General features: G+C 35.2%; 1 protein-coding gene across 1 annotated transcript; it reads left to right on the forward strand.

Moving 5' to 3' along the window:
• Positions 1–12004: 12004 nt before the first annotated feature.
• On the forward strand, positions 12005–14918 carry LOC107432980 (cytochrome P450 86A8). Its single transcript, XM_016044213.4, has one exon. It carries the CDS (start codon positions 12656–12658, stop codon positions 14297–14299), a length of 1644 nt encoding a protein of 547 aa, XP_015899699.3. The 5' UTR covers positions 12005–12655; the 3' UTR covers positions 14300–14918.
• Positions 14919–15689: the final 771 nt, after the last annotated feature.

Consider the following 15689-nt stretch of genomic DNA (forward strand, 5'->3'; position numbering starts at 1 on the left):
TCTCATATGAATTTGCAACTTCAATTGCTGAGAAATTTACATGCAAAGTGTCTTGAAAATTGACTGCTACTGCTAAACAGTGTATATGTAAGTATCTTAAATTTAATTTATGGTAAGGAAATGCTGAAACAGATGGAATGACAAAGAGAGTTGACTTCAATAACTATGATGGGGTCCACAGCCAGAATGCATAACCCTTTTTATGGATCCAGCATAGCATGCAAGTGTCAGTACAGCAAATGTATATATTGGCAGTAGTAGTGGTTGGTGAATCAAATTTATTTCAGTGAACGTAATAAAACTCACAGATGACTTTCCTCAATCTTCCAATTTAAGGGTCGGGCAGGGAGTTGATTTTTTGATTGTATATGGCCAAGCCGGGATAAAACTGTTGCTTTTTTTTTTTTTTTTTTTTTTGAATAAAATACTATCTTGATTTGGTACGCGCTTGGAATTGATCTAGTTTATCCTCATAAGTTTGTGGCAGAGCATCAATAATCTCCTTAATTTGATAGAAACAGAGGATATATATAATATATAGATGAAAATCCTTACCCTAATCTTATGGATCACATTTACTTCCTATCAGCTGCCAACTATCATACCTTCAATCTGAGTTGACCACCTAAATTCTCACCAGTCACCTCCTTTGAATGTTATCAATGTAAAGAAGCTTCCTACATGTTCCTCCAATTCAAATACATTTATAATTGATAGTTGATACAAGATTTTTTGACCGAGAATTTTGCTCTGTATTATCACTTTTATATTCAGCTTCTTTTATTATTATTATTATTATTTATTATTATTTATTTTTTAGTTTCTTATAGTCATAAGCTATTTAAGTATTAAAAACAGAAATTACAAGCTTGCCTTCAACACCCTGTTTGGGGAAGAACATTATTTAGGAAATTAACTTGTGCTAATTATATGATTCCAGCATCTTCCACTAATGTTTTAACTTTGACCATTAAATATCCTTGTTTGATTAACAGATATTACTGCCAATATATATAATAATAATAATAATAATAATGTTGTTGCTGGAATTTGGTTTGCCACCTAGACCCATATGGGCAATCTCACCTTCACACAGTTAACAGAAAGGACGAAGGCGCCCCTTGCTACTTCAAAAATGGTCCAAACAAATGTAGTTGAAAAACAATCTAAAAATAAAAGAAACGGGTCGGGGGGGGGGGGGGGGGGGGGGCACCGAAATTGTTGGCAGCAAAACCTGCCACCACTCAAGTCAAATTCAAATTCAATTATGGGGTGTTTGATAAAAGAAAAAGTGTTGAAGGAAATTGATCCCTGAGAATCAGTTTTCTGAAATTTAGTTTTCAGAGAATGTGTTTCTTTGGAATTCTTTTTATATGGTTAATTATAGAAGAAGATATGATTTATAAGTAATTAAATAAATTAATACACTAAAATTAAAATGTAAAATTATATTTAAAAAAAATGTAAAACTAATTTCTCAGGAAATTTTAAAATGACACCTCTTTGGGAGGATTCACTTTCTCCCTCACTTTCCCACATTGTGAGATTTATTTTTTACTGGGCCCATAAATTTTTCCTTTTAAAAACTATCCAAATAAGAGAAAATTTCATTTTTCTAAGGATTTTTAGATTCCCATTAACTTACAATTACCCAAACACCTTATTAGTGTATTTCTTTGTTTGAGTTGTAGATAAACTATGAAGGTAGATCCTTTTTTAAGAAGAAGCAGAAGGCCACAGAGGAGAGGATTTCAAACCTTTTATTTGTCTTGAGGGTTTGCAGGTGAATGCCTTATGGTTTTAGAAGGCTTGGATGATTGTCAATTGGACTTTCTTTTAACTTCTTTAAGCTTCTTTACCAGGTAGTTTCACTTCCAACTTATGATCTTCCTATTGCATTTTTTTTTTTTAAAGCTCTAGTTCTAAAAGAGCTTAAGCAGTTGTGTTTCTTGTAAAGTTGACTCAAACCCAGGTTGGAAAAGGTTCTTCTGTCCCTCCCAGGAATGAAAATGAGGTCAACATCCGTTCCTTTCTTAGAATCCAACTTTCCTAGCTAGCTCGTCCTTTTCCTTTTAGTAACGAGCCCTCCCAGGTAGCTCATGATATAAGTAGCTCTTATACTATGGTGGTCAAAGATCCTACCTCTAACCCCACCGATTCTCCTTCTCATCCACCTTAGGTTGACAAAGGGAAAGCTCCTATTGAGATTGATGACTCAAGCTCTGACGGGTCTCGTCAGATCGATCCTTCACTTTTTCTTAATATTATCTTTGCCTCTTGTCCTATTGTGATTGGTGGCTTTTCTTTCTTCATCTCATACCCATTCTAACTCTTTGGCAACGAGAGCTTGAGGGGGACTTCCTAAAGTTTGCGCTGATTCATCATCTACTCAACAACCTGATTTGCAGCTTGAATTTGATGGTAGAAGGAAGCTGTATTTGGATACTGCCCATTGTGACTTCATAGAGGGTGAATTTGCCCATTTCTTGCAGCTTTTTCCTCTTTTTGAAGCTTTACTACTAGACTCCCTGAAGATGAGGAAATTACCAGTAGTCCACTGCTTGATGAGGTTGTATTTAGTGCTTCATATTTCTTCATTGGCCTTCACATCTCTATTCGTCCTTTGGCCTGTGAAGCTCTTTGAGCAAGTCAGCCTCGCTTTGATCCAACTCTTCCCCAATGTTTGGAGGTGCATTTTTTCGTGTATTGTTCATTGGTTTTGCCTTTTAAATCATTTCTCAAGTCCTTTAGAAATCCAAGCTACCTTTTCTCTTTGACTAGGTCAATGTTGCATTTACTAGTTTTACAAATAGCAATACTTGAATAGGTACATACTATTTCACATAGTTGATGATCGTTATTGATAGGGGCCTTAGTTCTTTATAAAGGGTCTATGGATAGGTTCACAACCTGAGAAGGATCGCTTGCCTGAAGTTCCATTTCTACTGGTCTTTCTAGTTGATGTGGGACATTCCCTGAACCTCCTTTAACTTAAATGAATGCTATGAATTCATTAATCTTCCCTGTGAAGAATGTAGCAGTCCTGCGCTACTCAACAACCTGGCCGAAGCTAAGTTTGACTTGTCATTTATTAGTGAGCTACTTTTACTTATTATTTTATATCTAATCCTTTCTTTATCAAATTTGTTTTGATTCTTTTTTTTTTTTTTTTTTTTGGTAGCAACGGACTCTCCTGCTCAGCATAATATTAAGGAAATGGCTAAAGCAAGGGCAGCCCATCGTATTTCTAAAAAATGACCTACTACTACAACTGCCTCACCCCTTCCTTCCAAAATTGTACAAACTGATTTTTCATCCTCTGATGCACCTCGCTTCGAAAACAGGATGCTAGCTGAACAGAATTTACAAAACCTTCTTTTACTTATTGAAATCCTCATGTCAAGTTTATTGCTCCTTCCTGCTTTTGCAAAGGGAAAGAACCTTAGGCCATCAAAGATGAGGCCGGTTTTATAAAGAAAGGGATAGTCTCTAATTGGCTTCGTGCTTTGATTTACCATATTACTATGTCTATTCCACCTTCTTATGACCTGTATCTCCAGTAATCTTTTAAGGAAAACCTAATTTCCGAACTAGAAAATGTCTCCTTTCACGTAAGAATTCTTTTTTAATAATTAATATTCTCACTTTCCTAATTACTTTCCCTTTCATAAATATTTCTTTTTTTAATATTTAAATTGGGGGTAGTTCATCTTGAGTATTGTCCTGATTTTGTTTGGATTCACCACTTTCCCTTTCTTACTCACCATAAAACCAATGAACTTTCCTAATGACACTTCAAAGGTGCACTTCGTTGAAGTCAGCTTCACCTTATATTTCTTCAATGTTTCAAACATCTTCTTCAGGTTGTTAATGTGGTTCCGTTTTGGTTTTTACTAGCATATCATCTATTTAAACTTCCATATTTTTTCCAATTTGTTTACCAAACATCTTGTTAACCAACCTTTGGTAAGTCGTTCCATCGTTTTTTATTTCGAAAGGCATTACTGTGTAAAAATAAAGTCCATGACTTATGATAAAAGCTGTTTTTCTTGATTTGGTGGAAACATTTCAATTTGGTTATACCTTAAATTAGCATCAGCAAAGCTTAACATTTTATCACTTGAAGTTGAATAAATAAGCTGATCCACCCAAGATAGTGGGAAACTATCATTTGGACAAGATTGGTTAATATGTGTAAAATCAATGCACATCCTCAATTGCCCTTTTTCACCTATACCACGTTTGCCAGCCAACTTAAGTAGTATACTTTTTTAATAAAACCAATCTTTAGGAGCTTCTCAAGTTCAACTTTGATTACCTCATATCTTTCTGGATTAAACATACTTCTTTTCTATCAAATTGGCTTGAAATTCAAGTTTACATTCAACTTGTGGACCATCAGGTTAAGGTTTATGCCTGACATGTCAGCATAGATCCTCGCGAACACATCCAAATGCTCATTTAGGAATTTAGTTATAGACTCCTTCATTTCCTCAGAAAGATGCTCCCCAATCTTGGTTGTTTTAATTGAATAAGTAAGGTAAATTAACATTTCCGCAAGCCGTTCTACTGGTTCACCATGGGCTAGTTCCTTAATAGTAGGGGTGCCTACAAGATTCATGATTTCTTTGACTCCATTTGTTGCTGTGGCAAGCATCGAATCCAGGTTGTGAATTAAAAGATTCTATTCTTTGAGCTCATATTTCCTTTCACCATTATGAATGCATTGACCTCTGTTAGGGGTTTAAGATTTCTCAATCAAAGATTTAACACTTGACACCCTAACAAAACCCTGCTCTTTGCCTCTCATGACCTAAGAGGTTTCAGTTGGTCGAGTCTATTTCCTCAAAGCACTTACATAACACTACCTTGACTAGAACTATTCTCCATCCATGACTTCTACTCCTGTGCTTGTTGGGAATTTGACTATCAGATGGTATGTGGATGTGATAGTCTAGAACTCAGAGTAGGCTACCTCAGGATGTCATTGTAAGCCAATGAGCTATTTAACCCCAAGAACTTGGCCATTATGGTTGTTTGATAAGTTGGTTCTCCTATAGTCAAAGGGAGTTTGATGCATTCTTAAAGAAGTATACTTTCTCCAGTAAATCCATAGAGTGGGGATTGATAAGTTTAAGTTTGTGTTATCTACAATTCAGCTTGTTGTAAGCCGTGGTATAAAAGATATCCACAGAGCCACCATTATCAACTAGAATCCTGTGTGCTTTTGTATTCGTGATCTAAATAGTAACCATAATTGCATCATCATAAGGGTGGTAAATCCTTTAAGCTTCTCATCGGTGAAAGTAATTGAAAAATTTCTCTACGAGTTTTTTTGGCTTGTTGTGATATAATGTTGACTTCGTGATGTTCCTTTGTCAGCTTAGTACTTTTTGCATAAAACTTCTAAGCTTAAGTTAAATTGCCCGTTATTCTAATTCCATCAATGATTGTTCTGATTTCACAAACTGGTTGAGGTACCTTTGTCCCCCTTTCATTATGATTTTGGTGAGGTTGTTTCTGCACAATCTGCTCTTTTTATTTTAAGACAAATTTCCTTAAATAACCTCATTGGATTAGGGCCTCTATTTCCTCTTTCAGCTCGAAACACTCATCAGTGTTGTGTTCATAATCACGTTGAAACCTACAATATTTTCTCTTATTCCTTTTGCTCGATGGGGTCATCATTAGAGGAAGTTGCCATAGAATGTTCCTTTCCTCCACTTGCATTAACAACTTAGCTAGAGTTACATTTAAGGAGCTATATTGTTCAAAATGATTCCTTAATGTTCACTTGTTCTGATTTAGGTCGTCCTAAACCCTTTTGATATCCCGGTTACCCTTTTTCTAGCTTTTCTTCTATTTAATTCAAGTACCATTACTGATTTCCCCAAGCTGCTTCTTTGTCTATATCAATTTCTCAATTGAAATGCACTTCTGAGCACATTCTAGCAGCTTCAAGCATATTTTTTTGCTAGTAATCACTAACATATCATAAAATGCCCTCATCTTGGATTCCACCCAAAATGGTCGGTATAACACCGTTTATATGAAATATTCACAATCTCATCATTGAATATCTGAAAATAAGATTACAAGGATGCCCTGATAATGAACAATAAATAATGTATCATGGGTTCTTTTTACAGGACATGCACCTTGGAATTGTGTGATAAAAGTATATTCAAGCTGGAAAAATGAGCTGATAGACCTAAGTTCTAGATGAGTAAACTAGGTCCTAGCCATTCCCCCTAAAGTTAAAAGGGAAAATCCTTCACATGATCACATCCTCTACTCTATCTAATTCAATCCAAGTTTGATACGCACTTAAGTGATCATGAGGGTTACCTTATCCTTCATATCTATGAATGGCTAGAAACCTGAAATTGCAAGGAAATGGGACCTAACATATCTCACAGGTAAAAGGTGATGCATCATGAGATAGATGCTAAGAAATCCCTATCCTCATTCCCTCTCCCCCTCCTCGACCTGATTTCCTTCTTTTGGGCTTCACGAATCTTATGAAGTTTAACTGTCTTTTTCATCTAAAGCTCAAATCCTTGTTTCCAGCTAAAGGGAGTTTCTCTGGTCTCCATGAATGAGGTTTTAGGCATTGGACATGCTTTTTGGCCCCTTTATCATCATGAGCTATCACCCTTTGGTCTGACAACTCCTTCACGAGCTACTACAATGGACCTCGAATTATCCTTTTTATAAGCAGGTTAAGAAGTATGTTGTTGCTTGTTTCCTTTGACTAGTCCCTGAGCATTACCTCCTATGCCCCTTCTCTACGATCTAGTAACCTACTTTGTACAGAAAAGTGGCTAGTTTGTAGAGATTTATCAGGTAGCTAACTGAGCTCATTAGTTGTTACCTCCTATTCTTGGACATAAGCTTTTAGTACATTAAATTGATTTGCAAAATTACCTATGGACCATTCTAGACGATGATCAAGATTTGAAATATGAGCTTGATCTAACTAATTTCTAGCAAGTCATTCTTTCCTTTGTTGTAGCTTTGCTGGTTATGGAGAAAGCCTTGAATCACCCACAGTAGGTGTTCTAAAAGTTAGATGATGTTTGCTCAACCTAAAAGAAGGCTCACCACATTCGATGGGTCCAATGGAGTCAAGTGAGTGGAAAAAGCAGCGTTTTATGGTTGATCTTACCATTGCCAAAGCAAAACTCTCAATAGTCGAATTATATTTCACAGATCCATCAAATTGGTTAACGAATTTTTCCTTGGGATTTCCAATTAACAATTTAGCTTAATAAATTAAAAAAGAAAAATCACACAATTGAAGAACTAACAAACCACATTGCTTAAAAACATCATAATAGATAATCAAAACTCCAAATAAAAGCGCATGTCTAAAAAGATGCAATAGTATACAAATTTCAAATAACACAATGAAGGAATAGATTTTAAGATCTAAGATTCAAACTCAAAGAAAAATAATTCTGAAAGAAAAATTAGCTTAAAGAACAATATTGCTTAACTTACGAGTCCACAGACGGCACCAAACTGTTGTTGGTAGAATTTGGTTTGCGACCAAGATTTATACAGACAATGCCACCTTCACCTAGTTAATAGAAAGGATTGAGCGATCCCTTGCTGCTTCAAAAATGGTCAAATTCAATGTAGCTAAAAAATGATATGGAAAAAAAAAAAAAACAATGAGGCAAAAGGGCACTGACGTTGTTGCTGGCGCAAACCTCTCCCGTGCTTAAGTCAAGTTTGAATTCAATCAATGTATTTATCTACTTTACTTGAGTTGTAGAGAAATTATGAAAGTAGATCCTTTGTTAAGAAGAGGAAGAAGAAGAAGAAGCCCAACAGAGGAAAGGATTTCAAACCTTTTATTTGTCTTAAGGTTTTGTAAATGAATGTCTTTTGGCTTCAGAAAACTTGGATATTACCAATTGAACTTTCTTTTGACTTCTTTAAACTACCTTACCGGGTGGTTTCGCACCACCCAGCCTATGATCCTTGTCGAGCTGAAGGTAATGACGAGCCTTATTTGCCCTAGAGATCTTTCCTAGTTTATTTATGCCCAGTTTGGCATTGTTATTTGTTTTCTTGCTCCTCAAGCTAAAAGCCTCACATGTTTCACTCCTACTTGATGGCATTATATCATTATCCACTTTTCTAAAGTATTTTTTTTTTTTAAAGTGTGCTATATTGCCAAGTCTTCTATCTAGTTGGTTGTCTCTTTATGACCTTATTGTTGTCATACCTGATTTTCGACCTTGTTTACTCCCTGATTCCAGGTCATTTACTAGAAAGTCTATTTAGAAGAGGTGATTAAAATTCCTTCCACAACAAATAATAATGATAATTTGCTATAAACTTTTAAACCACAATATAAATTTTCATAGCTAAATCACGTTTGCCACTAAAATACTTTTATATATCTTAAAAAACCAATTTGCAAAAATGTTTTGGCTATTGAGTTATTAGCTTTTAATAACGAAATTTAACACTTTGAGCCACTAAATGACACTTTAGCCACCATGTTATCGTGGTTAATGCTTTTTTTTTTCTTTCTTTTTTGTATGCCTATTCATCCATCCATAAGCTCAAACTAGGGATGAATTTTTCTTTTTTCTTTTTTTTTCCTAGGAAGAAAATGAACATATTTCACTGCAACTCCTAACTCTTTTGATTGTTATGAAGACTAATATTTAGTTGCATTTACCAAGTTTTTAATGTGAAAATAATGCCTGTGATTAATAAAAATTAAAGGTTAACCACGTGTTTAGTCATCTTTTCGGTATAGCTTTGTGGCAAAGTTTACTTTGACATGCTATTGAATTGGAAAACACAGACAAAAAAAAAAAAAAAAAAAAAAAAAAAAAGAATGAGGAAAGAGAAGAAAACACTACATATTTGAGCCTTCTATTAATTTTTCCAATTCCATAGTAAAACTTAAACTTTAGTTTCATTCAGTCGAAGCCTTTGAATCTACTAAATTAATTTCAATGCAAGACAATTGAAGACAGAGATTGATAGGGTACACGTGAAAGTCACGTGATGGATTTAGTATGAAATTACAAAATAAAAGTGTGAATTTAAAAAAAAAAAACAAAAAATGAGAAAGCCATACTTGTCCAACTATGTCTCCATAATATAAAATTCAGAACTAGAATTTTTAAATTAGTGAAAACTCATATGCCGCTGTTGAACTAATAAAAATAAAGTTTACTCAATTAATAAGATAAATTTTTTTTTTCCAAATATATAAAATTGTTGTCTCCGTTGAATGATGTTGTAATAACATGTCCCACTTTATTAATTGACATTTGAAAACGTACACTCAAAAAATGTTTCCTTTGCCATCTAATCTCTTATGTGAAAGCTTATATGGATGTGCTACATAACACATAAACATTTCTCTTCACAAGAGGACGAGGATCTCCTTTATTATTTTTTGAGTTGTTTGTTTGAAAAGTTTATTTATTTATTTATTTTTTGTTTTTCAAATTAGAGAATTATTGCAAAAGTTAAAATTTAAAAATATAGCAATGCATTATATGAATGTGTGAATTATTAATATAGTGCAAAAGTGAATCTGCATGGTTTTAAAGAAGCAACTAATACATCTTCAAATCTAATTCACTAAAATAGTCTAAGAGCTATTTATATCAGATTGAACTATTAGAACTTTTTATATAAGTTATTGAATTGCTTCAAATATCAAAATTTAAAAATGCATTATTTATTTATATAAGTATAGGGAACTTACATATATGAGAAAAGTGAACCTTTTTTGGCTCAATAGCAAAGTGAAACTTTGTATTGACCAATGTCTAGATTAGGGTTAATTACGCTTCCCCTTAGTTTGGAAACATTGTCCTTTTGGCCATTAAATTTAAAGCATTTTAATTTAGATGCTTAGGTTTCAAAATGCATTAGATCAAAATTTGAATGTCTAAATTGAAACATTTTAAATTTAATGGTCAAATGTATAATTTATTCCAAACTAAAGAATACTGAAGTGTAACTAACCTTATAAATAACTAATATATTTTTTAATCTCAAGCAATAAAACAATTCAATGGATAATAAATAAAATGCGAATGAATTCTTTTACCCAGATTAACCTGATATAAGAACTTTTAGTGTTGGTGTCCCAACAGAAAAAAAGTTGACACTGCCACATTCTGTATTCATCATTTTTTTCCTTCTAGAAAACAAACAAACGAAAAAGTGATTTCTCTTTCCATATTTTGTCCACATATTCATTTCCTTTGTATGGCCTGGCCAGAACTTATATACTAATAGAGGACAAAGTTCCAATAATCGTAGTAATTTACTTTGTTGGTTACTTTGAATGATTTCATGCATTTCTTTCTTGGCGTAAGATATCACCCACTACTTCATCAGCATATGCAGTCTCTGCAAATGTAAAGATTACCTGGGCATGAATATGTGATTGTTCAGATTAGGTTAAGTACTACTACTGGACTTTTGCACCTTTTATAGCAATACTAATTAAGCAAAACTTTTTGAGGAAAGTGAGATTATTAATATTTGGAGCTTCAATTCATGAAAGTTTGTTTCTTCAATTGTGTGGAATCTCTATATCTCTATATCCTACCTAATAAGTTTGAACAAGCACTTGTTGAGAGATCTTAATGACACTGTGAGGCTTAGCTAAGCACCCCGTGAATGGTGAGAAGTTCAAGATATTGTCATCTCTCAGCTTTAGGTTACATTTATATCAGGCAAGCATCATTTCAGATCAAGAAGCAGTAAAAGCATCCAACATATATATACATATACAATTTTGTTATAATAATCTTGCGTGTTCATTTTATGATAGGCATCTCATATCTTATCATATGTGATAAGGTATATAATCATAAATTAAGCATTCAAATCTATTATAGAAAACATAAACCCTAAAGCACTAAGAAATTAGGATAATAATATTTTTATATCTAAAATCTAATATCCCAGTTTAACCAATATGTGTATATATATATATATATATATTTTACATAAGCATCTTTACAACGAAGTTTGTAATTTATAAACGAGTTGAAAATTTCATTTTATTGAATACATTGAAACATTCATTCCCAATACAAAATAGTTGACATAAAATTGTTAATTTTCAAAGCTTAGAATGAAGAATACACTCGCGCACACACACACACACACACACACACACACACACACACACACACACATATATATATATATATATATGCTGCATGGATGCAATTGTGCCCATCTCTGCAAAAACAGCGGCGATATATACACGGTTTCAGATGAGGTATATAGGCATTTGACTTTCTCATGTTAACAGGCTCTCATCTATTAATGCATATAATATATATATATATATATATATATATATGTATATCTTTTTATCTTTTCTTTAACGAAGCAATAAAAGCTCAAAGGGTCAAACCTGTGATGAACCCAGAATTTGTTTTTTACTACCGACTCATCTCTACAGAATTAGCCAAAAAGATATAGAAATGTAAATATACACAGATAAAAATGTGGAATGATAAAATAATAATAATAATAAAAAAAAAGGTCACGCAAGCAAAAGCTACTAATAAATTGTTGGAGGGTTGCTCACCGAACCCTTAACCAAAAACCCACATGTGTCCATGATCAACCCAATTTTCATTTAATAACACCCACAAAATTTGTAAAAAGAAAAAAAAAATTATAAAACCAAAAAGAGTTTAATTAAAAGAAAAAAAAGCGGGGAATCATAATGGAAAATAAAAAAGAAAACACCTCTCAGCATCCAAAACAGACTGTTAGCCATAAAACCCCATATGCATCTTCATTTTCTTTCTTGGGTTTTCTTGCTCTCTCTCTCTCTCTCTCTCTCTCTTTTTCTTTGCTGTCTTAGTTCCTCAACTAATCTCATTAACTCATTTTGTGTGTATTGAATGCTACAATATTTAAGACCCCTCTACCCTTTCCTGCAAAAGTAGGTGTACAAGTGCGTGCGCGGCCGTGTATGCATGAGAAAAGAGAAAATTGTAGAAGAAGAAAAACAAAGGAATTTGATATTTTTTAGAGGGTGCTTTTGTAAAACTTTTTCTTCTGTTTTAAAAAGTTTCAACGCCCTCTCAGGGCATTTATGATGGTTCTTCGCTCATGTCTTTAGTATTCTGTCAGTCTATATAACAATTTTTTTTAAAACAAAATTAAAAACATATAGATATATATTATTGCAAAGCAATATGACTTAAGCACTGGTCTGGACTTTTAAAATTATTGCTTTTCACCTATAAATCCTATCTCTGTATCACTCTTCATTGTGTACTCACTCCCTGACTCCCTCTCTCCCTCTTCTCCTATCTGCTTTTCTTTCCATTTCCTTCCCACTCTCTTCTTCTTCTTCTTCTGCCATTTTTACAGATTCCATTTCTATGATGTACATTTCTGCTAGTATTACAATGATCAGCCATTCCCCGTGGAAATACAACGATCTCTAGGGAGTACGAAGTAACTCTGGAGGTGTTACGAAGTAACACAACTAGAAGGTACGTTTGTGTAACAAGTTTTTCTAGGGTTTTGTTGGAAAATACTTTTTTCCTCAGTAAAAGAAAGAAAAAAAAATAAAAAAAGAAAAAAAGAAAAAAGTAGGTATCTAAATAGTTTTCTGGGGTTTCATTCAACCATGGAGATAACGACGGCTTTGCTGCTATTTACGGCCGTCAGCGTTTATCTATTATGGTTCAAGTTCATCGTACGGTCGCTTAGAGGTCCACGTGTCTGGCCCTTATTGGGCAGTCTACCCGGTTTGATTCAGAATTCTGATCGCTTGCATGACTGGATCTTCGACAACCTCCGCGCGTGTGGTGGCACGTACCAGACCTGCATTTGGGCCGTTCCTTTCTTCGCCAAGAAACAAGGCCTCGTGACCGTCACGTGCGACCCGAAGAACCTGGAGCACATTTTGAAGACCCGGTTCGATAATTACCCGAAAGGGCCCAAATGGCACGCTGTTTTCCACGATCTGCTTGGTGATGGGATCTTCAATTCAGATGGCGACACGTGGCGGTTTCAGAGGAAAACGGCCGCTTTGGAATTCACCACCAGGACTCTCCGTCAAGCTATGGCTCGGTGGGTTAGCCGAGCTATCAAGCTCAGATTCTGTCCCATTCTCGAAGCGGCTGAGCTTAATGGTGAGCCGGTCGATTTACAAGACTTATTGCTACGGCTCACCTTTGATAACATATGCGGCTTGGCGTTCGGACAAGATCCGCAGACTTGCGCGCCGAGGCTCCAAGCCAACGTCTTCGCGTCGGCTTTCGATCGAGCCACTGAAGCTTCTCTTCAGCGGTATATTTTGCCGGAGGCTATATGGAAGGTGAAGAAATGGCTTCGGCTTGGGATGGAAGTCAATATGAGCCAAAGCTTAGACCAAATAGGGGAGTATTTATCCAATGTGATTAAAGATCGTAAGCTCGAGTTGCTGAGTCAGCAAAAAGATGGAAATCCACACGATGATTTGCTCTCCAGGTTCATGAAGAAAGAGTCCTACTCAGACTCGTTCCTCCAACACGTGGCGCTCAATTTCATCCTAGCTGGAAGAGACACGTCATCAGCCGCGCTGAGCTGGTTCTTCTGGTTGGTCATACAGAACCCTACCGTAGAGGAAAAAATCCTCCGCGAGATCTGCACCGTCCTCATGGAGACACGTGGCCACGATGTCTCCACGTGGATGGACGATCCTTTGGGGTTCGAAGAAGCCGACCGCCTTGTATACCTGACCGCCGCGCTATCAGAAACCCTGAGGCTGTACCCGTCGGTGCCGGAGGACGCAAAGCATGTGGTCCAAGACGATGTCTTGCCAGACGGGACATTCGTGCCGGCGGGATCGTCGGTGACGTATTCGATATACTCGACCGGGAGGATGAGGTCGACGTGGGGAGACGACTGCCTGGAATTCCGGCCGGAGAGGTGGTTGTCGCCGGACGGAAAGAAGGTCATGAAGCCGGAGCCGTTCAAGTACGTGGCGTTCAATGCGGGACCGAGGATCTGCTTGGGAAAGGAGCTCGCTTACCTGCAGATGAAATCGATCGCCGCCGCCGTGCTGCTCCGACACCGGCTGACGGTGGTTTCCGGCCACCGGGTGGAGCAGAAGATGTCGTTGACTCTGTTCATGAAGTATGGACTGATGGTGAATGTGGAGAGGAGGGATTTAGAGGGCGTGTTTGGGAGGGTGAAAAAGGAGTTAATGTTGTTGCATGAGAATAATAATGATAACGGGAAAGACGTGGACGTTGGGATCGACGTTAAATGTAACGGAGTTGGTTAGAATGTGAATGGGGTGGGGTGATTAAGGGCATGTTTGGATGCTATTGGTTTCTGGGGGTGGGGCTATGTGGAGGAGAGAGTGAATGTAAATTATTGAAGGTGGTTGAGCCGAGTTCGGTGCTTGGAGGAAACAAGTTCATGTGGGTTTTTAATTTAATGTGTGAAATAGGGGAAGAGGAGGATTATTATTATTTTTTATTATTTTTTTTGTATTGAATTAGGTTTTTTTTTCTTTTTTTTCGAAGAGCTATTTCTTCAAGCATACAGAGAGAGAGAGAGAAAGAGTGTAGATTTATTCATAAATACAGAGAGTTAATGGCACAGCTTCATCATTTCTATAAGAGGGAGAGAGAGAGAGAGAAAAAGGGGGAGGTTCTAAATCTTAAGCTTTTTCATCGTAGGCAAAATATTGCAAAGCTTGCAAAATTTTATTTCATTCTTTATTTTTCTTGGTTGGTTCATAAGTCTTTTTCTGTTTTTCCGTTTAGTTAATTAATATTCATTTGGGGTCAGAGATTGATATTTATGTGTAATTTTGCCCGGTAGATTACCTTATAATACTTTCTTCAGCAAATTGGAAGAATCTGACGTTCTTTTTGAATAAGACTCTGATTTCCTTATTTTCTTGTCTCTGTTGATGTTGTTTTCTATGTCATATGAAGTCTTAGTCAACTAATTTTTTCTTAAAAAAAAAAATAAAAATTAATTAATGCAATACGACATTGGTTATGGATATCACAATATATATAAATTGTATAGCGGACGTCCACCACAAAATAGCATTTTTTTGAAAAACAAAAATCTGCTCGGTGTTGCTTCTAAAAAAATTTAAAAGGTTTTTTCGAAAACTAACCATCCATAAATCGTTTTTTGAAGAATAGCAATTTTTTTTTTTTTAAAAAAAAACTAGTCATTTTGGGATAAAAATATCCTTAATCAAATTGAAAATTACACAATATATTTTTTCTTACCCTTTCCATCTTCTTCTACACACCCGTTCATGTTTTGTGCAAGACATTCTCTAACAAGTCACAAACATTTTTTGCATCTCATCTACTCTCACTCTTTTTTTTTTTTGTATTTTCTAATTTCTAAAACTAAACTCAGTTAAAAATTTTCTCTTTTTTTCTTATTAGATGAAATTGAGGAAATATGGGTATGTAGTTTTTTCTCTTTTTTCTTGTATTTTTTGTTAGTTTTGTATTTTTTAAGATTTTTATTTAATATGGGTATGTCAGAAATTAATTTATGAGCTGTTTAATGTAAATTTAAAGATACTTAGGTGACATATGGTTTGAAAATGGAGAAAAATTTAGGTAAAACTGAAAAATCGCACAAACAATAAAAATGGACGAAATTTGGCAAAAAAGATAAACTTCCACCATTTTCCT

The sequence above is a fragment of the Ziziphus jujuba genome, chromosome 11 (assembly GCF_031755915.1).
Source record: "Ziziphus jujuba cultivar Dongzao chromosome 11, ASM3175591v1".
NCBI lineage: Eukaryota > Viridiplantae > Streptophyta > Magnoliopsida > Rosales > Rhamnaceae > Ziziphus > Ziziphus jujuba.

Excerpts from the sequence above, each read along its gene's own strand:
- LOC107432980 (XM_016044213.4), top strand. The coding sequence starts at position 12,656 with ATGGAGATAACGACGGCTTTGCTGCTATTTACGGCCGTCAGCGTTTAT.